Source organism: Dacryopinax primogenitus (assembly GCF_000292625.1).
Source record: "Dacryopinax primogenitus strain DJM-731 SS1 chromosome Unknown DACRYscaffold_2, whole genome shotgun sequence".
In the NCBI taxonomy this organism is placed as follows: domain Eukaryota; kingdom Fungi; phylum Basidiomycota; class Dacrymycetes; order Dacrymycetales; family Dacrymycetaceae; genus Dacryopinax; species Dacryopinax primogenitus.
The window spans coordinates 1,451,623-1,476,547 of record NW_024467199.1 but is presented as its reverse complement, the minus strand read 5'-3'; the positions used below and the strand labels follow the sequence as shown (position 1 = coordinate 1,476,547).

The 24,925-nt window shown below is 52.2% G+C and overlaps 10 protein-coding genes across 10 annotated transcripts; 5 read left to right on the top strand and 5 right to left on the bottom strand.

The window, feature by feature from the left end:
* The first annotated feature begins 815 nt into the window (after nucleotides 1-815).
* Nucleotides 816-4,484, top strand: DACRYDRAFT_92929 (calcium-transporting ATPase). The gene is made up of 11 exons (XM_040777116.1): nucleotides 816-1,061; nucleotides 1,116-1,342; nucleotides 1,395-1,667; nucleotides 1,720-2,181; nucleotides 2,233-2,424; nucleotides 2,470-3,288; nucleotides 3,336-3,423; nucleotides 3,482-3,586; nucleotides 3,636-3,952; nucleotides 4,003-4,254; nucleotides 4,306-4,484. Exons 1-11 carry the CDS (start codon nucleotides 944-946, stop codon nucleotides 4,447-4,449), a joined length of 2,997 nt encoding a protein of 998 aa, XP_040632602.1. The 5' UTR covers nucleotides 816-943; the 3' UTR covers nucleotides 4,450-4,484.
* A 186-nt stretch (nucleotides 4,485-4,670) lies between these two features.
* Nucleotides 4,671-5,045, bottom strand: DACRYDRAFT_41033 (uncharacterized protein; the record flags this gene model as incomplete). Its single annotated transcript, XM_040774499.1, has 2 exons — nucleotides 4,671-4,895; nucleotides 4,947-5,045. Coding segments are annotated over 2 exons (324 nt in total), but the record flags the coding sequence as incomplete, so codon positions are not given.
* A 628-nt stretch (nucleotides 5,046-5,673) lies between these two features.
* Nucleotides 5,674-7,403, top strand: DACRYDRAFT_104191 (DNA glycosylase; the record flags this gene model as incomplete). The annotated part of the gene is made up of 9 exons (XM_040767888.1): nucleotides 5,674-5,739; nucleotides 5,785-5,861; nucleotides 5,914-6,001; nucleotides 6,050-6,158; nucleotides 6,206-6,246; nucleotides 6,295-6,534; nucleotides 6,584-6,791; nucleotides 6,844-7,204; nucleotides 7,253-7,403. The coding sequence occupies 9 exons, from the start codon at nucleotides 5,674-5,676 to the stop codon at nucleotides 7,401-7,403; spliced, it is 1,341 nt and encodes a 446-aa protein (XP_040632600.1).
* Nucleotides 7,404-7,594: 191 nt separating this feature from the next.
* Nucleotides 7,595-8,700, bottom strand: DACRYDRAFT_104190 (uncharacterized protein; the record flags this gene model as incomplete). The annotated part of the gene is made up of 5 exons (XM_040767887.1): nucleotides 7,595-7,704; nucleotides 7,755-7,877; nucleotides 7,924-8,341; nucleotides 8,397-8,492; nucleotides 8,539-8,700. The coding sequence occupies 5 exons, from the start codon at nucleotides 8,698-8,700 to the stop codon at nucleotides 7,595-7,597; spliced, it is 909 nt and encodes a 302-aa protein (XP_040632599.1).
* A 2,289-nt stretch (nucleotides 8,701-10,989) lies between these two features.
* Nucleotides 10,990-13,651, top strand: DACRYDRAFT_92927 (TEA-domain-containing protein). Its single transcript, XM_040777115.1, has 3 exons — nucleotides 10,990-11,365; nucleotides 11,421-11,597; nucleotides 11,649-13,651. Exons 1-3 carry the CDS (start codon nucleotides 11,137-11,139, stop codon nucleotides 13,412-13,414), a joined length of 2,172 nt encoding a protein of 723 aa, XP_040632598.1. The 5' UTR covers nucleotides 10,990-11,136; the 3' UTR covers nucleotides 13,415-13,651.
* A 431-nt stretch (nucleotides 13,652-14,082) lies between these two features.
* On the top strand, nucleotides 14,083-15,725 carry DACRYDRAFT_98327 (uncharacterized protein; the record flags this gene model as incomplete). The annotated part of the gene is made up of 5 exons (XM_040777522.1): nucleotides 14,083-14,317; nucleotides 14,372-14,443; nucleotides 14,494-15,083; nucleotides 15,136-15,429; nucleotides 15,483-15,725. 5 exons carry the CDS (start codon nucleotides 14,083-14,085, stop codon nucleotides 15,630-15,632), a joined length of 1,341 nt encoding a protein of 446 aa, XP_040632597.1. The 3' UTR covers nucleotides 15,633-15,725.
* A 52-nt stretch (nucleotides 15,726-15,777) lies between these two features.
* Nucleotides 15,778-17,321, bottom strand: DACRYDRAFT_113758 (uncharacterized protein; the record flags this gene model as incomplete). The annotated part of the gene is made up of 4 exons (XM_040769695.1): nucleotides 17,062-17,321; nucleotides 16,226-17,011; nucleotides 15,901-16,174; nucleotides 15,778-15,848 (listed from the first exon to the last, which is right to left on the bottom strand). The coding sequence occupies exons 1-4, from the start codon at nucleotides 17,293-17,295 to the stop codon at nucleotides 15,778-15,780; spliced, it is 1,365 nt and encodes a 454-aa protein (XP_040632596.1). The 5' UTR covers nucleotides 17,296-17,321.
* Nucleotides 17,322-17,431: 110 nt separating this feature from the next.
* Nucleotides 17,432-19,305, top strand: DACRYDRAFT_20104 (PNK3P-domain-containing protein). Its single transcript, XM_040771794.1, has 10 exons — nucleotides 17,432-17,500; nucleotides 17,550-17,898; nucleotides 17,945-18,053; nucleotides 18,106-18,223; nucleotides 18,281-18,390; nucleotides 18,444-18,516; nucleotides 18,567-18,788; nucleotides 18,840-18,912; nucleotides 18,962-19,049; nucleotides 19,100-19,305. The coding sequence occupies exons 1-10, from the start codon at nucleotides 17,470-17,472 to the stop codon at nucleotides 19,259-19,261; spliced, it is 1,335 nt and encodes a 444-aa protein (XP_040632595.1). The 5' UTR covers nucleotides 17,432-17,469; the 3' UTR covers nucleotides 19,262-19,305.
* A 249-nt stretch (nucleotides 19,306-19,554) lies between these two features.
* Nucleotides 19,555-21,153, bottom strand: DACRYDRAFT_46179 (HCP-like protein; the record flags this gene model as incomplete). Its single annotated transcript, XM_040774686.1, has 3 exons — nucleotides 19,555-19,673; nucleotides 19,725-20,929; nucleotides 21,029-21,153. The coding sequence occupies 3 exons, from the start codon at nucleotides 21,151-21,153 to the stop codon at nucleotides 19,555-19,557; spliced, it is 1,449 nt and encodes a 482-aa protein (XP_040632594.1).
* Nucleotides 21,154-22,425: 1,272 nt separating this feature from the next.
* Nucleotides 22,426-24,695, bottom strand: DACRYDRAFT_75040 (Clavaminate synthase-like protein; the record flags this gene model as incomplete). Its single annotated transcript, XM_040776104.1, has 4 exons — nucleotides 22,426-23,514; nucleotides 23,565-24,067; nucleotides 24,115-24,476; nucleotides 24,526-24,695. 4 exons carry the CDS (start codon nucleotides 24,693-24,695, stop codon nucleotides 22,522-22,524), a joined length of 2,028 nt encoding a protein of 675 aa, XP_040632593.1. The 3' UTR covers nucleotides 22,426-22,521.
* Nucleotides 24,696-24,925: the final 230 nt, after the last annotated feature.

The window sequence follows — 24,925 nt, the reverse complement described above, 5'->3', positions numbered from 1 at the left end:
CCAATGATAGGGGTTTCTGCAATCTGAGCCCGATTATCGCGCAAGAAGGTAACAACCAGGTAACATAGGGGCCTTCTATATCTCGACCAACTCTTCTTCAGACCGACTTTCCTATTGTAATAGACACATCTCGCCCCTCACAAGTCTTGTCACCTTCTGAAAATGAGGACAATCCAGCACACTCATGCGTCAGCACTCAAAGCACTCCGCAGCCCTAGTCAGCATCATTACCCATGAAGCTGTGCTTCTCTCCATTTCTTTCACAAATTGGTTTGATCACGCCGAAGCCATCAAGACAGCCGCAGAATTCGGCATTTTACAAGGACCGTGATTGCGGTTTCCTCCGATGTCGTCTCCGCATAATGAAGTAATGTGACGAAACCATCCGCACATCTAAATCCGGTAGGTAAGGAAAGTACGGTGCCAAGCCGGGTTTTTTTTTGCAGGTGCAGCGCCTGTATTCGACAGCGAAGAAGTCGGAGATATCCCAGATCTGCAAAATTCAGCTTCGCACCATCAGCAACGATGGCGTTATCTGAAGGAGAGGCTTCCGTACCCCTACCCCCGCGTACCATTTACACATTCCCCTGCCCTGTTCATCGTCATTCGCAATGTTGACCCTTTGCTATTCCACCTTGCATTGATTAATGATTTTCACATCCTGCCACGTAGCTCTTTGCCCAGCTTACCAACGCCTCGGAAGTGTGCCTGCTCTTGGCTGCCCCGGGCGGCTGTGTCAGCCTGAGAGGGAATCTCCACGTCGTCGCGCGCCAAAACTTCTGGCACCGTCGGCGTGGCCGTAGACATATAGATTCCCTGTCCCGAATATCCACCAACCGTTCGCACTCATCCTCCTTAGAGCTCTAGGTTAAGACTCGCTCCTTATAATTTATCCGACTCGGTGCTTTGTATCTGGCTTGCTACCATAAAGTATATCCAGGCTATGGAGGGAGCGTGGACAGAGACGCCGGAACGCGTCCTCGCCCATTTCTCGACGAAGCGTGAGTTGGGTTTATCAGAGGAGCAAGTGCGCAAGCATGCAGCAGTATACGGGCGCAACGGTACGTCTATTGTCTCTTGCTCAAATACCATTTATCCTGATTTGTCGTTGACAGAACTTCCTGAGGATCCACCAACTCCATTATGGGAGCTTATCCTCGAGCAGTTCAAGGACCAGCTCGTCCTTATCCTGCTCGGGTCCGCAGCCGTCTCTTTTCTCATCGCCGTAGTTGAGGGTGGGGGCCTGACAGAGTTTGTGGAGCCCCTGGTTATCCTGCTCATTCTGGTTGCGAATGCGACAGTTGGTGTGGTTCAAGAGACGCAGGCAGAGAGTGCAATTAGCGTGAGTGACACATGTATGCATCGTCAGACCTCTGAACTAAGCACATACGCAGGCTTTAAGCGCGTACTCTCCGGACGAAGCAAAGGTTCTGCGCGGCGGTGAAGTTAGGAAAGTCCGGGCGACAGAACTCGTTCCGGGTGACATCGTCAGTATCCACGTAGGTGACAAGGTGCCTGCGGATTGCCGAATCCTCGACATCTCGTCCAGCAGTTTCCGGATAGACCAGGCCATCTTGACTGGCGAGAGCCAGAGTGTTGGAAAGGGCGTTGAGATTGTGAAGGATGAGAGGGCGGTCAAACAGGATCAGACAAACATGGTTTTCTCAGTGTGTTTACTATCTATAAATGTGGCTGCACAACCAACTGACTCCTTTTTAGGGTACAACTGTCGTCAGTGGACAAGCATTTGCCATCGTGGTGAACACTGGCAGCAAGACCGCCATTGGTGATATCCACCAGTCCATCACGTCCCAGATTGCCGAAAAGACACCCTTGAAGCGCAAGCTGGACGATTTTGGTGACATGCTCGCCAAGGTCATCACCGTCATCTGCGTCCTGGTCTGGCTGGTCAACATTCGGCACTTCTCTGACCCGTCGCACCATGGGACACTCCGCGGCGCAGTCTATTACTTCAAGATTGCTGTCAGTTTGGCCGTCGCTGCTATTCCAGAGGGTCTGGCTGCTGTCATCACCGCATGTTTGGCTCTGGGAACGAAGAAGATGGCCAAGAACAATGCGATTGTCCGTAATTTGCCAAGTGTCGAGACCCTGGGTTGCACCAACGTCATCTGCTCCGATAAGACTGGAACTTTGACCACGAACCAGATGAGCGTCGCGAAGGTGTGTCAATTACTAAAACTTTGGTTTCATGTCTGACACATTTTATAACAGTTTGTTATGGCGACCGAAGCTGGGACTGTACAATATGTAGTCGAAGGCACCACATATGCGCCGGTCGGATCTATTGCAAGAGCAGATGGTGTCATCATCGAAAAGTCCGTTTTCACCACCGATGCCTTCAGCAAGCTCAGCACCATCAGTTCCTTGTGTAACGAAGCTACCGTTGTCTATCACGAGGCAAGTGTTATTCTTTATGCAGCTTATTTCGATTTCTAACGGAGATTTCAGCATCAGAACCACTATACCAATGTTGGTGAGCCTACGGAAGCCGCTCTCAAAGTGCTCGTGGAGAAGTTGGGCTCTTACGACGACAGTCTCGCACCGTCTCTATCCTCCTTGAACACCAAAGCACGCACTATGGCAGTAAACCAGGTTTACCAGCGCGACTACAAGAAGCTCCTCACTTTTGAGTTCTCCCGAGACCGCAAGATGATGTCTGTTCTGGTTCGCCGGGCAGATGCCCCTGCAAGCGAGCCGGCTTCTATTCTGGTCAAGGGAGCTCCTGAAGCTGTTCTTACACGGTGTACAACTGTGCAATTTGGTGATTACATCGCGCCTCTGACGGCTGACCTTCGGGCCAAACTCATGGAAGAGATGCACGAGTACGGCAAGCAAGGGTTGCGGACACTCGCATGCGCCTATGCCGAACTCGCAGACAGTGACGCTCTTCACTACAAGACAGAAAGCACGGCCGACTACTCCCGTTTCGAACAGAACCTCACCTTCGTTTCGATCGTCGGTATGTTGGATCCCCCCAGACCGGAAGTCAAGAACGCTATCGCTAAATGTCGCGCTGCGGGCATTCGTGTCGTTTGTGTTACCGGAGACAACAAGTCAACCGCCGAGACCATCTGCAGGCAGATTGGTATTTTCGGCGAGACTGAGGACCTTACTGGAAAGAGTTACACTGGTCGCGAATTTGACTCACTCACGCATGACGAGAAGATCCAGGCGGTACAACGCGCTGGTCTGTTTTGCCGTACGGAGCCCACGCACAAGAGCCAATTGGTCGACCTTCTTCAAGGTCTCGGCCTTGTAGTTGCCATGGTTTGTTTTTAAGCATGAATTGCGTGCGTTACTGACGGGTGACCTAGACCGGAGATGGTGTTAACGATGCCCCTGCCTTAAAGAAGGCAGACATTGGTGTAGCCATGGGCAGTGGAACTGATGTTGCGAAGCTGGGTGGGTTTCTACATATTCTGAGCAGATAGGACAGCTCCCGCTGACTTTCAAAAAATAGCGGCCGACATGGTGCTCGCGGACAGCAACTTCAGCACGATTGAGCAAGCAGTCGAAGAAGGAAGGCTCATCTACAACAACACCAAGCAGTTCATTCGTTATCTCAGTTCGTGACCAAATTCTGGTCTATCTTCGCTCTCTCTAACGTAACGTAGTTTCCTCCAACATTGGTGAAGTTGTCAGCATTTTCTTGACGGCACTACTCGGCATGCCCGAAGCTCTTATTCCGGTTCAACTGCTCTGGGTCAACTTGGTGACCGATAGTTTGCCTGCAACAGCACTTGGATTTAATCCGCCGGATACCTCCATCATGCGTGTACCACCCCGTGATAGTCGCGAGCCACTTGTCGGCGGTTGGCTGTTCTTCCGGTACATGGTTGTCGGCACTTACGTTGGCTGCGCGACTGTCTTCGGCTATGCTTGGTGGTTCATGTTCTACAGTCAAGGACCACAGATTTCTTGGTATCAGCTTGTCAGTGCCATGATATTACCGTGCCGAGATTTATGCTGACCATTCTCAAGACGCATTTCCACCAATGCTCCTCGCTCTTCCCGGATGTGGGGTGTGAGATGTTCACGAACGATATGGCGAAGAGTGCAACCACCATAAGCTTGTCCATTCTTGTGGTGGTAGAGATGTTCAACGCCATGAACTCTTTATCCGAGAACGAGAGCTTGCTCCGCCTACCTTTGTGGAAGAACATGTATCTCGTCGCGGCTATCGCGCTAAGCATGATATTACACGTTGGGATTGTTTACATTCCATTCTTCACTGTGTGTACTGTTTCCTTTACATGACGTATATCCACTGACCGACTGATGCAGGATTTGTTCGCTATCATGCCGCTAGATTGGGAGGAGTGGAAGGCAATTCTCCTCATTAGTGCTCCTGTTATTGTGTTGGATGAAGTGATGAAGTTTGTGTCTGCTACCTTCGTTGCACCACCAGCCAAAATTAAAGTAGATTGACCATGTAGACATTAGATATAATGCATTCGTGGATTACTGCTACATACGAGTTCCTTATTGTTATGGTTTTACCGCTTCTTCGGGGCGTCAACATAGGCAGAAGTCCAATATGCCTTGGAGAGATCAGGTGCCTGCATAGACTGTGAACAAAAGCGTCTCACAAGAAGCCTGGGTATTCCCGAGTCGTTCGCATCGGTAGTTTGCCTGCCCCTAGCGGGTGCGACAGTGGGAGAATTGAAGCGCTCTGCCAGGCGGTTAAGCACCTCCACGTCAACGCTGTAGTCCTTTGCGAGATTCGCTAAATCTGCTTGTGTCTTGGCAGATTTTCTTTCGTTTAGCATATCTGTTACAGCTTGCACAGGTAACCGATTTCGTTGCGGCACTTCAGAAGCCTCTTCTGTAGCTTGTCGGGTTTGAAAGATCTTGGCTATGCGTGCAGATTGCGCCTGCGATGGAGTCTTTCTAGGCCATTTATCACCTGAGATGAACGGACGTACTGTCTGGAACGGCATATTTTGGGGATTGACAGTGACTGGACCGATTCGGTTAAGTTGGGATAGCAGATGGGGATCTTGAGCATCCTGTTTTATAACTGCGATTACCAATGAGACATGAAGCCAGAACGATGCTGAGACAACTGACAGTCATCCTTGATTGCGCTGGCTCTGCCAACGGTGCTTGGCCGGGCCCGAGCAGCAGCTTCTGTTGACTGTGTTGTAGCAGCCGCCCAGGTCGGGGGTGTTTTGGTCGCGGTTTGAGCTGTCTGACGAACAGCTTTAGAAGAAGAAGCTCCCATAATTTTGGGCGGGTGGTGACCGGAGGAAAGAACAATGATGCCGTAATGCGATGATAATGCGGAAGCACCACGCCCTTTTTGACGCGCTTTCAGGGTAGCGCGTCTCGTTGATGCATGCGAACTTCAGATTTATACTTGCGATTACCAGTGCGAAACCTGCTAGACTTCATTATATCTTGGATAAATCTTCCACTTTAATATCTTTGAGAGGAATGGCTACGCGGACGAAACGGAAAGCGACTGAGAAAGTTGTATACGAACTCTCTTCCGATGATGATAGCATTCCTCCAACACAAGTAACGTCTCCACACAAGGCAATAGACCAAGTTGGTTGTCGGCATTCTACGTCATTCCACTCCATCTCTCGTCTAGAGGATCATCAAGGTGACCTACTTAAATGGTTTGATACCTCCAAACACGTCAGAGGCATGCCTTGGCGGAAGGAGTACGATTCCACCTTGAATGATGAGGAGCGAGCTCAGAGAGCATACGAGGTACAAAGGACTCCATCCAGTCTCTTGAAGCTCACGCAATTGTAGGTCTGGGTCTCGGAGATTATGCTCCAACAGACTCAAGTTGCTACTGTGATACCCTATTACAATCGGTGGATGGAACGGTCAGCCTGAGTGTTGTACAATAGTACCCTGGCAGCACTAAAATGACGAAAGGTTTCCTACCATGAAAGATTTGGCTGAGGCTGATCAAGAAGATGCCAATACCATTTGGAAAGGTCTTGGATATTATCGTCGAGCAAAGGTCCATTTTGCGCGTTTGTTATTTTCGGGCCCAATCTGATAGTTTTAGCTCCTCATGGAGGGGACCAAGAAGGTTGTCGAAGAATTCGAAGGGAAATTTCCGGAGGATGCTCAGACGGCCTGGAAAGCAGTTCCTGGAGTAGGCCGATACACAGCTGGTGCGTTTTCATGTCTTGACCATTCTTTAAGCTCACAGGTTCTGTAGGAGCTATTACATCTATCGCCTATAACACAAAGGCGCCTGCAGTGAGTCTTTTTATCACAGCACACCACTTTTGTCTCACCAGTATTTAGATAGACGGAAACGTACAGCGGCTGCTAAGTCGACTCTTAGCGATACACGCGAATTTGAAGTCGAAGCAGACAGAAACAATACTGTGGAATGCAGCCGACGAGCTGGTCAAAAAGGTCGATAGGGCGGGTGACTGGAATCAAGCCCTTATTGAGCTTGGCAGCACTGTGTGCAAACCGAGAGATCCGAACTGCGGTGGTTGTCCGCTCAGGACCTCTTGCGCTGCATGGCTGGAGACTCAGGTAGTCATACCTGCAGACTTCTGGACGGTACTGACATTCACCCCAACAGGGTCAGCTATCAGCACCTCTCGTCAATGATATTGAAGATGCATGTCAAATTTGCGAGCCTTTTCCACCGGATCCACGAGACGGCGTAACTCGCTATCCCATGAGCATCGAACGGAAGAAGGCTAGAGAGGAGGCGAGCGCGGTCAACGTCATCGAGTGGAAGAGCAAGGGAGACAGCTGGTTCTTGTTCGTAAAGCGACCCGAGAAAGGTAATGATCAAGGCATGCTATGAGACTCCCAGAAGATCTGATCCATATTTAGGTTTGCTCGGTGGGCTCTGGGAATTCCCGACGCTCGATCTGGCAGATACGTCTCCCTCTACAGATACCCTGCTCAAAAGCACGCATACACTTATCGACCAGTTGATTCGGGATGTCCCAGAATCTGGCACCTCTCAAACACATCTGCATTACGCCAGCGAATCGCAAGTAGTTGGAGATGTCCGCCACATCTTCAGCCATATACACAAAACATATTATGCGCTCTGGGTCGTACTGGAAGGTGGAAGCGAACCACCAGCTCTCGAAGCCTCTTCGAAAGCCCTTGTCAAGAAGCGGAAGCTGGAGGATGGCGCGGACGATGGGCTGAAGTGGGTGCGAGAGGCCGACGTAGACGGTGTGACGTAGGTCTGCACTGTTATCTTGCATTTTCCCTGTTAACCCCGCAACAGAATGGGACAGGGGCTGGTCAAGCTCTGGCAAATCGTCCAAGCCAAGCGAACCGGAATTGCCATACCGGAGAAGAAGTCCGCCCCTCGAGCAAAGAAGGCCAAGGCGGTCATAGGCGGCGATATTCGACAATGGATGAAAGGCCCCGCCTAGGAGGCACCTTCGCCTAAGTTTTTGGTCTTCTCTGCTTGAGCTCACGTAAGGCTTCCTCCACCGCTTGTCTTTCCAGCATGACGCGTCGCAAACTTGACATATTTCTTGCTACCTTTGGTGGTTCCTTGGGCTTTTCGCCAACATTTCTTGCTGCATTTGGTTTGTTAGGCTTTTCCTGTACTGCAGTATATTCAGGATGTTGCTGTGACACGTTTGTCATAGCGGGAGTCGATTGATCCTTCTCCAAAGCGGTCAAGTGTGCAGGTATAATAATCGGTGTAGCATGTGGAGCCGGTGGCCACTGTATTGTATATTTATCAGCATGTATATCACGAGTTAATCATAATGCACTGACAGCTCTTTGAGGTTGGTTGAAATGAAGAGCAGACCAAGGAGGATAGCCCTTTTCTAATTTGACGACATAGTCTTCTAAGGCCTTCACTCGATAGTACAGATCCTCTGGTGCAGCCGGAACTAACCAAAATCAACGGCGCTGTCGATCGATCGACTTGATACATACCATATCGAACTGCAAGATGCTCTTCCAGGTTAGCAAATCGTTCTTCCAAGCCAGGACGATCAGAAAAAGTTGTCTTCTTCGTTTCCGACTCGTTCTTGACCAACCGACCCCCGGTCCCTTGCCCAATTGGATGTTCTTCCTTCTCCTTTCCCTTAGCTGTAGTTCTTCGCAATGGCCCTTCGGCATTCTTCACAATATCATACTGCATCTGGATATCACGGTCGATCGGTTTGGCTGCCGTGCGCGCTGCTGAACCAGAGGCGGTTCCCGTAGGCGGGTTCCTCGTGCTTTCCATCTCGTCGTCACCACTAGCGGATTGGAGCGCAGTTACGCTCGTTTGTCGCAGAAACTCTGACCGATTGGATCGGCAATTTCGAGCCTTGGACTCCGCCAAAAATCGGGCCACGGTTGCGATATGCTACATGGTCATGAGAACGACACGATCACACCACAAACCTGAGAAATGAACACACAGTCTTACGAGAGACCGTGTCCTTCGTCAACGGCAAGTAATCAAGCTTTCGTTCTTCTAATCCCCGGAACACAGCATTAGGAGGGTTGATAGGTGTCTGAAGAATCAACAGGGATCAATCGGGCAGCAATCGGGCAGCATACCATAAAGTCTCGCACGAGCTGTCCAATCGCAGCGGGCACGCGCACGCGCTCCTGTTCGGGACTCATAACGAGCATATCCAACTCGAACGCTTTGCAGCATTCTGTCAGTCCGGCCTGAGGAAGGAAGCCTGACTCAGGCACTGGCTGGTGACAGCGGGGCATAGCTGAGACTTACGCTTCTGAAAAAAGTTAGGAGGCAGCGATCCCATTGGATCGCTTGAAATGGATCTGGCTGGGATTGGGAACTGGAGGCTTGTGTTGGAGTCGGTGTAAGTCCGACTCTAGCTGAGGACGAGGCTATGTTGGAGGCGGGAACTGCCATGGCCGGACATAAGAAGAAGACTTTGGGACAGAAGCAACTCACGACCAAGCTTGCTTCCGCGGCTGACCCCTGAGCCACGTGGCATCACAGACTTTGCGGCAGGCAGCACCTCTGGGCCGGCTGATGAAGTTGTTGTAAACCATCTCAGTCGGCACTGTTGGTAATAAATAGGACGGCTATATGGTGAAAATCTGGATGCATAGCTAAAGATACTCGAAACATGGCAAGCCACGGAAGATAGTTCGACTCCGTTTCGCCCTACATTCTTCTCTCGGAATGGCTGACGTACTTCCCAACACTAACAGTTTCTGTATGTTCTCCAGGAAGAACTATTGTCTCAGGATTTTTTTTTGAAGGGGGGGGATCGTAAGAATACAGGTGTGCGTAATTTTGCCGAGCCTGTGTTCGAAGTTGGATGATGTCTTGATATCCACAATCATCCTTCGATCAAGAGGCCGGATGTGTGATGCTGATCCTCAATATCTCAGGATTACGATAGAGTGGGAAACGCGTCTCATGTTGATCGATCAGTTTTACGTGACCTATGCGGGGAAGACAAAGAAGGCCACGTCGTATGCTTGCCAAGAGCCAGTCAGTATCAAAATCACTCGCCCGTATTGCGGAAACACACTCAACGGGAGAGACCCACCGTGGGAACGTCCGATGGGCACGATCACTCGGTGGGGCTATGGCGGTGATCTTGGATTTGTGGCATTGACAAGTAGGTAGGGTGATTAAGTTGTGGTTGGGTGGACGGTGGGTACGAACACGGTGTGTTCAGAGGGTAAGGTGGTGAGACAAAGAACTGGTGAGAAGAGGAGGCTGGACACGGAGGCTAAGAATGGACCAATCGGAGGCAAGTTCGGGGGTATATACGAGCGTCTCGTGAGGGGGCAATGGCAACATACCGGCACGCGTACACCTTCCCAAACTTTTTCCGCTCCTCTCGCTGCGAACGCCGTTCTGCACAGGAGAAGCGAGAGGAAGGTCGGAAAGCATCTAGGCACATATGGAAGACGCACGTGGCGTTATTGCATCGGGTTTAAGTAAAGAAGCCGGCGGCACTGATGGAAGCCTAACCAGCCTCCCATCAAGGCGAGAGGAAGGGAGGGAAGAGAAGAAACGGCCTGGGCACCTGATTAAGGATCACTGTAATTAACCTGACATTGCCTCATAACTGTCACCCTCTACCTCCTCAACTTCCCTCTCCCCCCTCTCAACATCCCACTTCCCTTTCATTCCTCCATTCCTCAACCCTCACCTTTGAAAGTGGTGCCTATTCATTGTGGTAGAGCGCATTCCAACATTCCCTTTCACACCGTGTCATATTTGTTATTCCGTGGTTAGTGGCTGCCTCTTCCCTCAACACCGTGATTCAACAGTCCTATTGGGAAGACTACTCCGACCCATCCATCGTGCTCCTCCCATCGCGCGTCTCCCCTTGAACCTTACCGGCGCTTGTCTATTGTATCATCTACCGCTCTCACCGAACTCACCCGCATTCTTCTCCTTCATCTCCCCCTCACCTTCTCCCTTTTCCCTTGACTACATTATCGCCGCATTCTGCTGCTTATCCATTCCCTCCATTCCTGTCCTCAATCCCCGTCTCTGTACCCTCAAAACAACCCGAAATTCGTCTTCACCTGTCTGTACAACAGAAGCATATTATGTAAGTTCATTACCGGCATGGTTGGAACGCATTTGCTCACGGCATTCACTTGCTTCATCTAGCACCGGTCCAACTTATCATCGCGGTCCGGTGTTGTGCAAAAATCATGATGGCCTTCGAATCCCCGCATTCCTTTCCTCAAACGTCTGGTATGCCCTCCTCTTCTCGCTTACCGCATTCCCCTCATTCCCACCCCTCAGCCCTGCAGCAAGTTCTCAATCCCGACGGGTCCATCCCCTCGGCAGAGGCAACCGCGTCCCCCACCACCTCTGCAGCAGTAAACATTACCTCTCCGCGATCCTCAACTGGGCGCTCCGCTGCCTCTTGGCAACAGCAGATGACCCCCTCTCGCTCTGGTGATTCTGTAGGCGGCTCTGTATCTGGCGACCAACACACCGACGGCCCCGACTCGAACAGCGACACCCCGCGGGCTCCTAGCGGTACCTTCTCTCCACCACCAGGATCCGTACACTCTGCCGCAGGCAGCGTACGTACCAGTCAGAGTCCGATCGCTCTCCGTCAGCAGCATCTCCAATCGCAGATCACTAGTCCTCCGCAGCAACCAAAGCTCGGGAGTTTCGCTTTCCCCTCCTATGGACCAGAAGGGATGCAAGCACCTCCTATGCCGGGTAGTGTAGAACGCCGCCCGATGTATAGAAGCAACTCAAGCGAGGAAGCAGTATCGAATGCCGGCAAACGCAGGATGTCTGCTCCTGCGGACGTCGACCCCACTCAGATGTTCCTCGGCGTTGGCAGCGGGAACAAGAGAAGCCGGAAGAACTCGGATGGTACTGAGGAAGTATGGAGCGCTGATGTTGAAGAAGCGTTTCATCAGGGTAGGCCTTCCACGACAAGTAGCACTGGTATAGGGCGACTGATATGCGCATATAGCTATCAAAGTTGTTCCAAAGCTGGGAAGACGCAAGATGCAGATCAATGGCAAGCTGTGTGGCAGGAACGAGCTCATTGCGGAACATATTTATAAACTCACTGGGAAGCGTCGTACGAGGAAACAAATCTCGAGCCATATCCAAGTGCTCAAGAATACCCATAAGAACGATCATGAGTGTAAGCACTTTCATCAGCGTACAAGTAGCATATAGCTGACGTTTTCCACAGTGATGAAAGCACTTGTGGACCCGGTGTTCGAGGAAGATGGCAAGGCAGATCAGAAAGCTACTATGCCAGCCGTGCGCTCGCATCGTCTTTCTAACGTTTCTATCACGTCTGATATACTGATGGATCCGGGTTTGTCTCCCCAGTCTGGCTCTCCCACAGACTCTTCCTCCATGATGCCCATCACGCCCTCGTACATGTCTTCCGCACGTGGCTCGTTCGAGAGCAGCGCTTCCTCTCGCCCGAGCGCCTACCCTGGGTTTGCGACCAGCCATCTGGGAAGCCCGACCGTCGTGTCTGGCTTTTCCATATGGGCATCTGGGCCTATACAGACCATCCCCGCCCACTACTATGCGAAAGCAACGTTCCCGATTCCATCTCCACACGCGATGCTCGATGTCGTCTTCTTCGAGGACCTTCCGATGGCAGATATCCGTTATGCTCAAGTCAAGTACATGTACGATACCCTCCCGTGTCAGTTCCTGCACATCGAGAGTCAACTTGTGCTTCCGCCTTTGCACGAGTCATCCGCCATCCTCGAGGGGGCACAGAGCATGTGCGCCTCGCTCTTCCTCAGCTCTGTCCAGGAGCTGGACCTCCGATGCGTGACGACCGTGTACTGGCTCGGAGAGGCAAAGAGCACGACGGACGTTCCTGTCGACCTTATCGAGACTCGTGCGAACGACGAACATCCCTACCAATACACGGCGCCGTTTATGCCTCAGTTCTGGTCTTACCTTCTTGAAGGCTCGCGCTCCAATGACCATATCAGCGGTGTACCTTCGGACAAGCAGGACGACCGAGAAGAGATCTTCGAGACCGTGCGCGGGATGAGCGTCGTGCAGAAATTCGTGGTCGCAAGCCCTTATTCTGCGCATGCTGCCGGCCAGCACGCACATCAGCAAATAGACGACACTCATGTGGCGCTCGTGGTCACTTGGGACTTCGAATGCGTCCAGGGCCGCCACCCCGGAGGTGCTAAGATTTCGAAGCTCATGACCCGGCGCATGGGCAACCCTTCTCCAGCACATCATCATATGGCCATCCCGGCATCCCATTCTAGCGCATTGCCGCACACGATGCCGCAGCCATTTGGCCAGCTACCACCTCCGCCAATGGGGCCGGGATCTGCGCCTCGCTCTGCTGGACGGCGGCATAAGCCAGGGCTGAGCGTCAGCATCCCTCCCTTACGTGGTCAACCCAACATCCCCGCACCGATGCTTTCTGTGACCCATGCGTCGGACATGACTTCTGCCGGGTTCAACATGCCCTCTTCCCATCCTCCGATCACCCCTCTCGATCAGGTCATGCACACTCCACTCCAGCCACCAGAGATCCCGCGCACCATACAGCCCACTCGACGTGGTCTCCAGCTTTACGCGCCTACCCCGACTGAATGCGTCCATCCAAGTTTGCCCGAGTACGCCGAGTGGAGCGCTGCTCAGCGCCGACCTGAGTCTACCCATCGTACGAGCGGCGAAGGGATGCTTGTGCCTCCTGGGGCGGAGGATCTGAATCGACCAAGGATTCGCACTGGCATGAGTCCCCTTAACACTATGACGCGTACTGCGATGGGCATGCCTACTCCCACTCTTAGCGGGTTTACTTCTCCCGGGTCGGGCAGCGCTCATCCTATGGAAGGATTGATGGCGCCCTGGTCTGCTCGTCGTAGCAACAGCATGCTCACCCCTCACGCTCCCCCCGTCATGCAACGCCCGGAATACTTCCCTCGTCTGGAGGTCTCGCAAGAGCGAACACCAAGCAACTGAGTGTAACTGCGTGTAACCCCACCGACCCCACACTGTATCAAAGCCAACCAAGTCCTTTGTATCACAAGGATGTACACATATGCTACTCTACGCCATCAGTGCACCCTTACTGCCGTCGAACGGCAGCCAGAGTTGTGCTTATACCTGTCTTCTACGCTGCCTTCTGGCCTTTGAGCCCTTGGGTCATATGGCAGCACTGTCACCCGACCATACATGTATCAACAAAATAACGTTGGTTCTCAATCAAGACCACCCTATCCTGCTTATGTACTCTATCCCCCCAAATCAATTAAAGCGCTGCCACACTAGCTGCTAGTCTTCTGTCCCAGTGCTTGCTTGTTGTTAGCTTAGCGAAATCGCCTACGTTACCTCCTGTTTTTGTTACAATCCAATCCAGCGCTGTATTGAGTAGCGGCCTGCAATGACATTACGTTTGCAAACAGTATCACTGAACAAGTAAAGTCTAGTACTTTCAGAAGCAGTTCCTCGCCCTGCCAAGCATCTTCCTCCCCGCCAACTAGTTTTCAGAGGTCCATTCAGTCGTGCTGTGTGGGGAGTTTGAATTTATATCACGTGACTCTGCCTCCGCCATTCAGGGTCTTGCTGGCTTCGCATCATCGCCCACTTCTCGTCAATCCCTGAGCTTTCCACTATAGTCACTCTCACAGATGCCTCTCCGTCCGAGGAAGAAGAGACGCTCAAATACCAGTCGCGCTGTTGCCATCATTGACGAGGTTGAAGATATCGAGGATGTAGAGCAGGAGGAAGTGGCAGAGGAGGTTAATGACGTTGTAGAGCATCCTGAGGTTACAGGCCAGGAGGAAGCAGACGGAGCCGAAGAGGAGGGCCCTACGGAGGAACAGATCGAGGAGTGGGAGGCCTTCAGGCAAGAATACTATGAGAGTAAGCTTGTTAATTTAGTTGTATTGATACTAGATGCTGAATATCTCGTGTTAGTCATCAATGAGCTACCCGTATCACTTCATCGGTCCTACAACCTCATGCAAGAACTGGACGAACAGGTGGAAGGTACGCGCTTGTGCATATCGTCGCGTGAGTTCTTCTCACCAATTCTACAGCACACCTTGCTCTTCAACTTCCCGCTATTAAACAATATATCGCTTTTCGACACGCTTTACTCGAACCACCTCCGGCACCCCCGCCGCTACCAGACGCGACAACCTCCCCCGACGTTCCCCCCGAATCGTCGAATTCTGTCCATCTGGTCGAGAAACCTGTCAGCTCCAGTGGTGCGAGCACAACAACGATAGACCACACCGTGCAGCTGGTGCAATCTCCACACGTTAATGGCATAACAGAGTCGCCAAAGTCAAAGAAGCGAAAGCGTTCATCGAAGGATGAAGGCAGCCCCTCTCGTCGATCACCGCGCGGCGCGAGCGAGTCCACCACCCTGTCACGCGTCTCTTCCAGATCATCTCAGTCCTCTTTGGACCCCATCACGCCGGACAGCAAGAACCTCAACGGCATTGTCACCTCTGAAGTCACTATCTCAAAGGGGACACAGTCACAGGCACAATCGAAGGAAATCGAAGTCGAAGCAGCCAGTGTCATCACCAGACGTATGCTGGCTCAGATAGCTCAGCTATCTCGTGAGTCTTTACGAGCATCAGACGAGAAGATTGGCATAGCCAAGGCCATGTATGACCTTGTACGCCTACGGACGTCTTTGTGTTCATACCCAAAGCTGATTATGTGCTCAGGTTGATCGCCATGTGCGTTCTCTGGACGCGAAGATCAAAGAATATGAAGCCTCTGTCGCAATCGGTCTTCGTCCAGGCACGCATCCCATGGACGGCACGCTCACCTTCGAAGAGCCCGAAGAGAAACCCGAGTACTCGGACACACGTCGTGGCCGAAAGAGGGACAGGAAGGGCAAGGAGCGGACCGACGAAAACGAAGCGGAGCAGCCGCAGCCCTCCGATGTGGTGATCAACATGCCTATCAATGCAATGGAACCGACATATTGCTACTGCCACCGTGTGTCCTTCGGCGAGGTGAGGTCATTTTCGTCACGCTTGGAAATGTTTGCTTAACGATGTGGTGTTAGATGATTGGGTGTGATGCCGAGGACTGCCCGCACGGGGGATGGTTTCATTTGGAGTGCCTCGGTCTTGACAATCCTCCGAAAGGTTCGTTCTTCTGTGATGACTGTGCAAAGGAACGCAACAATCCAAAGAAGAAGAGGGGGAGAACATAGAGACCCCGTCATGTATTTTCTTCACTTCTCGGGCTAGTACAGTAGCTGTTCTCGCTGTAATGTGGCATCCTGTCGTCTGTTGTTACAATAGTATCCTAGTTATACCTTGCAATCCACGAATCGGAACAATAAAAGATATTACACATTAACTAATAGCAACATTGTCGGCTCTGAAATCAAGGCCGAGTTTTGCAGCCAGCTGCGTCTGATATTCGGCTACGCTCTGGTTAGCACGGGAGCACATTTGAGCAATTGCAACGGTACTCACCAACTTTGTCCCGCAGCCTAAAATATTCTTCCAGTAAGGCCTTGAGCTCAGCCTGGTTGGCAGCCAGATGTTCCGCGATCATCCCCTCCAAATTCTCGATGTCTTTTCGTTTCCCAACCATGAGCTTCTCTTTCTGGTCACGCTCCTGCGCAATCTCCTCATACTCCTCCCTCAGCCTATCCATCTTCGTCTGGGCAGCTCGACGCTTCTCTTGTGCCGCGTTGACTGCCCGGGTCAGTTTATCTTGCGCATTCGCTAGCTGTCGATCGAGTTGCTGTTATAGTGTTTTAGCTGGGTGTCTCGATTGTGCAGGTCGAACACGAACCTCGATGTGTGTCTCAAGCTCGCGTGACTCCGTATTCTTCTTGTCCAGGGCAGCCCTAGCATGGTCAAGCTTGCGATCTGCCTCGTCCAATTTCGTGAGTTCCTGTTCCACTTGTTTCAAGATGCCATTGCAATGCCGGACATCCTGCTCGAGCATGACTATGTGCTCTAGCCGAACTTGTAGATCTCGAGCGGTAGCTTCGATTTGGGAGAGCTGCTGTCGTTCTTGTGAGGCGTGTGAGCTCATTTCGGAAATCGTTCGCTTCAGCCGGTCAGGGCTTTGAACGATGCGAGATTTCTGCGTTTCGTTTGCAAGGATAGCAGTCTGCATCTCATATTGGACGTTGCTGAGGCGCTCAGTGAGTTTCTTCTTTTCCTCCTTCAGGATTGCAATCTCGTTCGTGGTATTTGTCTGCGTCTTATGCAGCTGACGCAACTGTCGTCGATGGGCGTCGTTCCGCTCCTTCATCGCTTGAATCTTTGGAATGTTTTCTTCTCGCTGTTTTTTGGCATCCTGTAGCCGTGCATCCTCACGTGCAAGCTCGAATTCTACCATATCCCGCCGTTGCAGCACTTCTTCCACATCGTGCTGGATCTCGTCGAATATAGGGTGCCGCTCTTGCTTGAATTTGATGAAGTTGATAAGAGCGCTGAGAATTTCCCGTGTATGCTTGCCTTCGGGTCGTAGTATGTCGGACATAGCGAAGTCATTGACACCGGCGATGACCGCAATGTTAGACAGGTGATAGTGGAACATTTGAAGTGTGAGTGCGTCATTGTAGTATTCCTGCATGTCATTCAACACGCGCGGCAGTTCGCAGCACTATAAAAACTCACCCGGTACACATTCTGCCCCAGCAGCTGGGACCTTGGACGGTCAAAGGTGTCCACAGAGATCCCCGCTAATTCCTCCAGCATTAAAGCATAAATCGCCTGCATTCCATGCCCTGTTGGTTTCTCGATATCAGACGCTTGACATGGTACTCCAAGCTCAGTAATAGCCTCTGCAAGTTCCCTGTAGGAAGTAAGAGGGAAGGAATAATTGATATCTGTATGTTGTTTCTGGGACATGGTGGTCGACGAGGAAGAGACGGTTGGCGCGTTGTCGCGTCGACGCGTCGGTAAATTTAATCACGTGCTCAGGGATGATCATCATCCCTTGTGCCGTCCAGCTGTCATTAATTACTCTGCTATTCCAGTCCGCAATCCACAGATTCGATAATATAAAGCAGTGTTGTTATCATTATGCCGTCCAAGAACTCAACATCTAGAGAATGTGAGCTCGTCGCGGAGACGCAATCGCACCGCTCACATGATGGCTATAGCCAACAAGAGAAGCATCGCAGAGTTAACACCTGACTCTTCTCAAGAACATCCTTCTAAGAAAGCGAAATCCGACGGGCCGAAAGCAGTCTTCTCTATTTTTAACAAGCCTGATGCTGCTCAGCCAAATCCGACTTCTCCGATAACATGGTATCCACCTCTGGGCGAGCGTGGCACATGTCAGCACGGCATACACCTAACGCCTCCATCGCGCTCCAAGATAGCCGCCTTTGATCTCGACGGGACGCTCATTGAACCGAAATCTGGTGCGAAGTTTGCTAAGGATCACATGGACTGGAGGTGGTGGGGGTTGCATGTGCTGAAGAAGGTGAAAGAGGCGCATACAACTGGGTATGTCTTTGCGACAATAGTGATCTGATGTGATCGAATACAACAGATATTCGGTGGTCATATTCACGAACCAGAGTCAAGCACACCGAAAAGCCACGATTGGAACCGCCAATATTGCTGAATGGAAGAAGAAGGTCGGGCTTGTGGCAAGTGCAGTACGAGTGCTTGCAAACGTATCCAGTTGTAGTACTCAAGACACTGTCATAGTTGGGGGACATTCCGTTCCAAATACTGGCTGCCAACGCAAAGGACGAGTTTCGCAAACCCATGACGGGAATGTGGGATGCCGTGGTGAACGTTTTCAAGAAAGATGGTGTGGACATTGGTGAGTTGTATACCAGATGAACAGGCGAGGAAGCTGGCAGCAAGCTTACTTTTGCAGACTACGAAGCCTCCTTTTTTGTGGGCGACGCTGCGGGTCGACAAGGGGATCATAGTGGTGTAGATCGCAAGTTTGCAGATAATGTTGGGATTCGCTTCTATGTGCCGGAGGTATGTGGGTCCAGTTATTCAGACTGATTGTTTCATATCTCACTCTACGGTAGGAGTACTTCAACGGCAGGCAGATCAAGCTCCCACCACTTAAGGGCTTCCATCCTCGAATGCTGCCTGCTCAACGTATGCTTCTCCGTGCGGTCCGGGGATTCATTCGTTAACCTTGGTACAAGTTCCACTCTTCGCGCCATCGTCGTCGGCGCTTCTTCCCACCCCAGCTGTTCCAGAGATTGTCCTCTTCGTTGGTCCACCGGCATCTGGCAAGACATCCTTCTTCCGAAAGCACTTTGAACCCTTCAAATATCAGCATGTCAATCAAGATACCCTAAAAACTAGAGCAAAGTGTATGCAGATGGTCGAGAAAGTGGTGCGGGAAGGGCACGGAGTTGTGGTCGGTAGGTTTTTCGACTGCGGCTTGTTGCCGCCACTCACCTTGGGACGGCCAGATAACACCAATCGAGATAAAGAGACGCGAAAAGAGTACGTAGCTCTGGCAGAGAAGCTCGGTGTTCCGATACGGTACGCTATGCAGACATCGTTTTTTCGTGGCCTGCTGACATTGTTGAAGCTGTTTGTCATTCAATGTCTCGATCGCTCTCGGCTGGCATAATAACCTTTATCGTGCCTTTTGCCTAGCGTCAGAGCATCGAGACCACGTAGGTCGCCTTGACAGCGTATAGATGAAATGACTGACTTATAGCCACAGCAGAAAAGGGAAATGCTGCCGTACTCTGCGTTCGCCAGCTTCACTAATCAGATGGAAGAGCCCGATTTGAGCGAGGGTTTCAAGGAAATACGCGAGATCAACTGGGTGTTTGAAGGGAATGATGAGGAGCGCAAGCGGTGGAACCGATGGTTAGAGCTCTGAAGGTATCATCGCGTGTAACAACAATCGTAACAACCAATCGTAACAACAGACCATTGCGTATGATTGCGATGTGTAAAGCTATAGAAGGTTGCGTTACACATTATGATATCTATATCGGTGATGCTACGGTATCATTGACATCCACTGGCGTTACATGGGACGTGAATGCTTCATATCAAGGAACTACAACAAGCGGAGGGACGAAAGGAATCCAAAGGAAGTTGTAGCCATTAACCAGAAGGAAGCAGTTGTGAGGGGTATCGCAAGGGTATATGTGGCCGGCATAAGAAGGCCTACATGATGACGCACTCGTCCTTCGCCTGCTGTCGTGTAGGCCGAGTAAGACCAAGGCGTTTGCTGCTTGCCATCTTCAGTTGTGTGAGACGCTCTTTCGACCGTTGGTGACCTTGAGCTATGATGAAGTCAGTAGGCTGTCTCAGCGGCGGAAGTTGGAAAGACATACCCGCAGCACGCAAGTACCATTTCTTCGCAAACTCGATATCCGGCTTGATGCCAATACCAACCTCTGCATAGTATCCGACAGCATATTCAGCCTTCGGCAATCCTTTGTTTGCCGCCCTTCTTGCCCAGAGGTAAGCCTCATGGTCGCTCTGCTTGAGCACACTTTCACATCCAGTCAAGTACCATCCACTAAGAGCCAGTTCCGCTTCCGGATCGTTCTTCTCAGCTGCCCGAGTGTACCAGGCAATCGAACGCTTGGGATCCACTGGACAGGTCAACGCCCCATATTCGTAACAGGCACCCAATTTGAGGCAAGACTTCGTGTATCCCAGATTACCACCACGAGTGAACAACTCCCTCGCACACGCCTCGTCCTTGGGCACGATGCTGCATTCACCCGTCTCGTGCAACAAGCCAAGTTCATGCAGACCATGCGGATTTTCCTCATCCGCTTGTTCCGCTGCTCGCCGGAGCCACTTGACAGCCTCCTTCTCGTCCTTCTTCTGTCCCAAACTAGGCGTAAGAAGAACCATACCGAGTTTGTACATCGCCGGTGTGTCACCAAGACTCGCGGCTTGGCGATAGAACGCAACAGCTCGGCTGAGGTCTCTCTTCGTTCCAGCACCTAGTTCGTTGCACACCGCCACACGGTACGACGCAGCTGGATGTCTGAGCTTGGCGGCAGCGACGTAGAACTGGTAGGATTTCTCGTGGTCAATCTGCAGACCAAGCATACCCGTACCGTAACAAGTGGCAAGGAAGAACTGCGCATCTGGCAGGGGGTCGGCACTCGTAGCGAGTTTCTTGATCACTTTCAATGCCTCGCTGATGAGTCCAGTACGGTATCTGAGTACCGCCTTCTGGTCGGGCGCGTGTGCCCCAACCTTCTTTGCGGCCTCGATAAGGTACTTGGCAAACTGGAAGTGCGCCTCCGGGTCGGGATCGACCTTGATCCGTGCGCGGTACTGCTCGATGTATTCTCTCGTGAAAGGTGGCTGGTTGAGGTCAATCGCCTTCGTCTTCCGTGTGTTGAGGGTGGTAATGGAGGATGCCGAAGTAGTCGAACGCTGTAATCCTGTCGCGCCGCCTGTTGTTGGGCCGCGTTGCAGCCCAGGAGAAGGGGCGCGCGGAAGCGGAAGCCCAGCAGAAGGGACGGCCAATGTTGAAGAGTTCGAGCTTTGCGCGCTGTTACCGCTGTACTGGCTCCTCATGCTAGACGCGATCGAAGGACCGCGATACAATCCAGGCGCATTCTGCGGGTACGGGGGCAAATTCTGTGCTGGAGGAGACATTTGATTGGGATACCCTCCGGGGATGCCGGGCATTCGAGCCGGTTGCGCACCAGGTGGAAGCCCGAGAAGATCAGAAGCTGCGGCGTACAGGGGGTCCGGCTGAACGGGCTGTGCGTACGCTTGCGGCTGGCCATACATTCCGTATTGCGGTTGCGGTTGCTGTTGTTGCTGCCACGGCGAGGGACCGTAATATCCTCCATAAGGATTACGAGGAGCGCCGTAGCCACCACTGTATTGCCCGGGCGGACCGATAGGGACATAGCCACCACTTTGCGTACTGCCCGTGCTGTATATCGATCCACCGTCACCGTTCTCGAGCACAATTTCGGGACCCATGGTGTAGCTTTTCATCGGCTGCTGCACACTCGCACTCCGTGGCGGACCAGCCCATCCCGCTTGTTGCTCAGGGGTGGGAGGCATCGTCACCGACCGAACTGTCTGGTGGTGGGGGCGATAGTCGTTGCCGTTGAGAGATTGGGACGTTTGAGATGGAGGGAGCGGCTGACCAGCAGCGGGGTCTTGTCCGTCCATAGCTCGAAATTGAGGATTAGGATCGCTCATGCGTAAACGGCTGAAGTCCTGAGTGAGATCGTTTGCGAACGCCGCTTCGTACTCAGGCGGAGGAGGGCTGCGAAAATCCGGCGTTGGGAGGGCCATGTGAAAATCCGGCGTTGGGAGGGCCATGCCAAAATCCGGCGTTGGGAGGGTCGTGCGAAAATCCGGCGTTGGGAGGGTCGTGCTGTCGGCTGAAGCTGGAGCGGAGAGATTGGGCTGAGAGTTACTTGTAAGGATGTTCAAATACGGAGGGTCTGTGCGTGAGGTACACGATCAGATAAATTGTTAGCGACGGCAATGTATGCGGTGTACTTACTTGGGCGCAAACGGGACTGTCCGCCGTTCGCGTCAGCATCAGCAACACTCGTCGCCGCAGCAGGCTCATCCGGTTCATCGACGTCATAAGCAATGTACGCATCGTAAGGATCTTCGTTGTCACTACCTTCATACGGCTCCCAGCTTTCGCCCTCTTCGTGGTGGGTCTCGAGCGTGGTGTGCGGAGTGGACTGTGGACGGCCTGTTCCCGGGTCCGCCATGACTAGACCAAGTCGATTTCAAGCGAAAAGTACAACGATCAGATAGTTGATAGTTAAGCCTGATATGACAGCAATACTGATGTACAGTCCTGACTGTTGTGTTGCCAGGATAGGAGAAGAGGAGAGAAGTGAGGAGACCGGCGGTGCAAGGGTGTTTGGTAACGTACATGAAAGCGGAAACACCGCTGGTGGCGCACGGTCCCTCCTCGCCGTGTTACCGCCTTAGCCCCGAATTTCTCCCACACAATATTGTCGTACGACCTCAATTTTGGTGTACAAAAGTGTGTGTTCATTACGGGGTGTGTGGATATCAGTAGTGGTTACAGGATAGTATGACGATGTCAGATTAATACACCCCAAAGTTAACCCGGAAAATAATGGAAGTCTCCCTCACTGCGCAGGAGGCAAGGCAGAATCAAGACTGCATTACCACGTCCTCTCGCTTCAACTCAGTCCCACCTAGGGGAGCAACATGCGCAGTGTCCCCTGTTTCTGCATCCTTCATATCCACATCCCCATCTGCGACAGACGGTGCAACCAACCAGGCATCCCCAACTTCGGTCTTTTCATCTTGCGCGTCTCCAGGGTTTCGATCGGCTCCATCAACCACGGGCTTCTTTTCGGGCATGCCGATGCCCCATGTCCAGTCTTCGATGACTCGCGTGATCCTCACCCGCTCAACTCTCTCCTTCCCATCCTCGCCTTTGTAACGCCGGATCCGCACCCACTCCGTCCCTGTAGTCACATGTTCAACACCCTGATTCCCTTCTGACCCCAGATTGTCTAGTGCGCCCTCTCGGAGTACCCAATCCCCAGGCGGCTCTGCAGTGACCACATCGTGTCGCTCGTCGAGATCGCGCTCTGTCCGGATATCCCACTTCATCGGACTCCAATTCTTGAACTTCGGTCGTCTGTGACTTCCCGGCTCAACGGCCTCGTCCATCTCAGTCACGGCGCGATGCTTTCCTTTGCCATTCGAGACCTTCTGCTTCTTAGCGGGTCGCTCGTCCTCTTCGTCCTCATCCTCCTTGCCTAACACCTCCTTGGCGCGCCACTGTAGCTCCCTAGCCAATGCTGATGCATCTTTCACTTTGTCCCCGGGTATCGCATCCTTGGCTTCTCGTCGCTGCGGAGTGTCGACGCCAGATTCGATTAGCCGTGCTTCTGAAACAAGGAAATCCGCTAAAGACACCAATCCGCGGAGCACTCGAGGGGACAAGTCTACGTGCTTCTTGAGCTGGTCGCAGAAGCTCTCAGCCACATACCAACATAGCTTCTCGAAGTAAGGATAGCGGAACTTCTTTGGTACCTTGGTGTTGATCTCGATTTGCCGAAGGCGGAGTTGAGTTGCAATGTTGAAGGAATGCAGGAAGTTTCCACCAAAGACCAGGGAATCGACTGGCGTATACTATATTAAGCTGAATATATCGCCCCATTGTATAGAGGGAATATGCTTACCACCGCGTGAATCCACCCAGTAGGTATAATCATGGTATTCCCCTCCACGAGGGATACCTTTATTACCTCCTCCACCATATCTCCCAACCAGGTTCCAGCCTGCAATTCTGCACTTCCGCTCCACTTCTCATACACAGCCAAATTCGACTCGGTCGGCTTGATGAAATAAAACTCTTTCGCTCCTTTGAGCACATGATAGTATACGCTGGTCGCTGCAAAGTCGACATGCCAGTCCGTCCAGGCCTGGGCGACGCTCATGAGGCAGTACAACCCAACCTTGGGCCACTGGTGCTTCCCTCCGCGTTTATTGGCTGGCCAGAACTCCTGCACCCAGTCGACTTCGCTTACGATCCTCGGCGGGCATACCTTCTCTGCCAGTTTCGTGCCTGTGACTTCGAGTGATATGACATTCCGGATACGGTCACGCTGGGATGCAGGCTTGTCGTAGTACTCGGCCCACGTCCCGAGTGTCCACCCGGCAGAGCTGCTCTGCTGGGCAACATCTAGGGCGCTGGTCAGAACGACCTTGCGCGGATTGTGACTCACTCACCAATAACCTCTACCGGCGCATCTGGTCCCACAAGCTCCGCAACATCGTCAACAGTGAAGTCTTCCCCCGGCATCTTCATCCCCAACCCCGCTGGTTCTAGGATGACGATTGGTTCGGTAAGCGCATCGTCGTTCGACTCGACCCACTCCAGGGTAACGTCCTTGCCCTTCATTCGCCTGAACCTGTCTTTGGCGAACTTCTTCACCTTGAGTACTTTGGTCCATCGGTTTGGGTCAGACGGAAGGCCCTCGTTCATGCTCGCATAGTCTTGCTTGGGCTTGACGCGTGAAGACTTGCGCGTCGCGCTGGGCTTGTACGTGATCTGGAGTCGACCGTTGGTGGCGAGGCATTTCTCGCAGTACCTATACGAATGCTATAGTATCCATAGATAAACCTTGGATAACCCCATACCACTTATCAATGGGACTGAGATCCTCTCCCTTGCTGACACAGTCCCAATGGTACCACGTCGAGCAGTTCTCACACGACACCCAAACCTCCTTCTTCTTGCGCTTGATGTCCTTCACCGTTTCAGGGCAAGCAGGACAACGTTCATAGCTGTCCTTTGCGTCGTCCTCCATCTTTTCACCTTGTTCAGATGGTGTGAGAGAGTCTTCCCTGCCTGAACGACGTGTACGCCTTGGTGGCATTGTAACCTGGTTGAACAGACTAACCCGATACAACTTTGGTTGAAAAGGACGCAAACTCCGACTGACAAATAATCGGACGGAGATTAACCTTACACTGCCACTGAGATGCTTCCGTGGTCGTCGTCATGAACGGACAACGTCGGACAACGTCAACGCCGTTC

What these genes read in the sequence shown, in the direction of transcription:
- DACRYDRAFT_20104 (XM_040771794.1), top strand. Translation starts at nt 17,470, where the DNA reads ATGCCGTCCAAGAACTCAACATCTAGAGAAT. An exon ending in GAAAGATGGTGTGGACATTG is followed by an intron (nt 18,224 to 18,280) that starts GTGAGTTGTATA and finishes TTACTTTTGCAG; the next exon opens with ACTACGAAGCCTCCTTTTTT. An exon ending in TTCGCTTCTATGTGCCGGAG is followed by an intron (nt 18,391 to 18,443) that starts GTATGTGGGTCC and finishes ACTCTACGGTAG; the next exon opens with GAGTACTTCAACGGCAGGCA.
- DACRYDRAFT_92927 (XM_040777115.1), top strand. Translation starts at nt 11,137, where the DNA reads ATGCAAGCACCTCCTATGCCGGGTAGTGTAGAACGCCGCCCGATGTAT. An exon ending in TGAAGAAGCGTTTCATCAGG is followed by an intron (nt 11,366 to 11,420) that starts GTAGGCCTTCCA and finishes ATGCGCATATAG; the next exon opens with CTATCAAAGTTGTTCCAAAG. An exon ending in CCATAAGAACGATCATGAGT is followed by an intron (nt 11,598 to 11,648) that starts GTAAGCACTTTC and finishes CGTTTTCCACAG; the next exon opens with TGATGAAAGCACTTGTGGAC.
- DACRYDRAFT_92929 (XM_040777116.1), top strand. Translation starts at nt 944, where the DNA reads ATGGAGGGAGCGTGGACAGAGACGCCGGAACGCGTCCTCGCCCATTTC. An exon ending in ACCAGATGAGCGTCGCGAAG is followed by an intron (nt 2,182 to 2,232) that starts GTGTGTCAATTA and finishes ATTTTATAACAG; the next exon opens with TTTGTTATGGCGACCGAAGC. An exon ending in TTTACATTCCATTCTTCACT is followed by an intron (nt 4,255 to 4,305) that starts GTGTGTACTGTT and finishes CGACTGATGCAG; the next exon opens with GATTTGTTCGCTATCATGCC.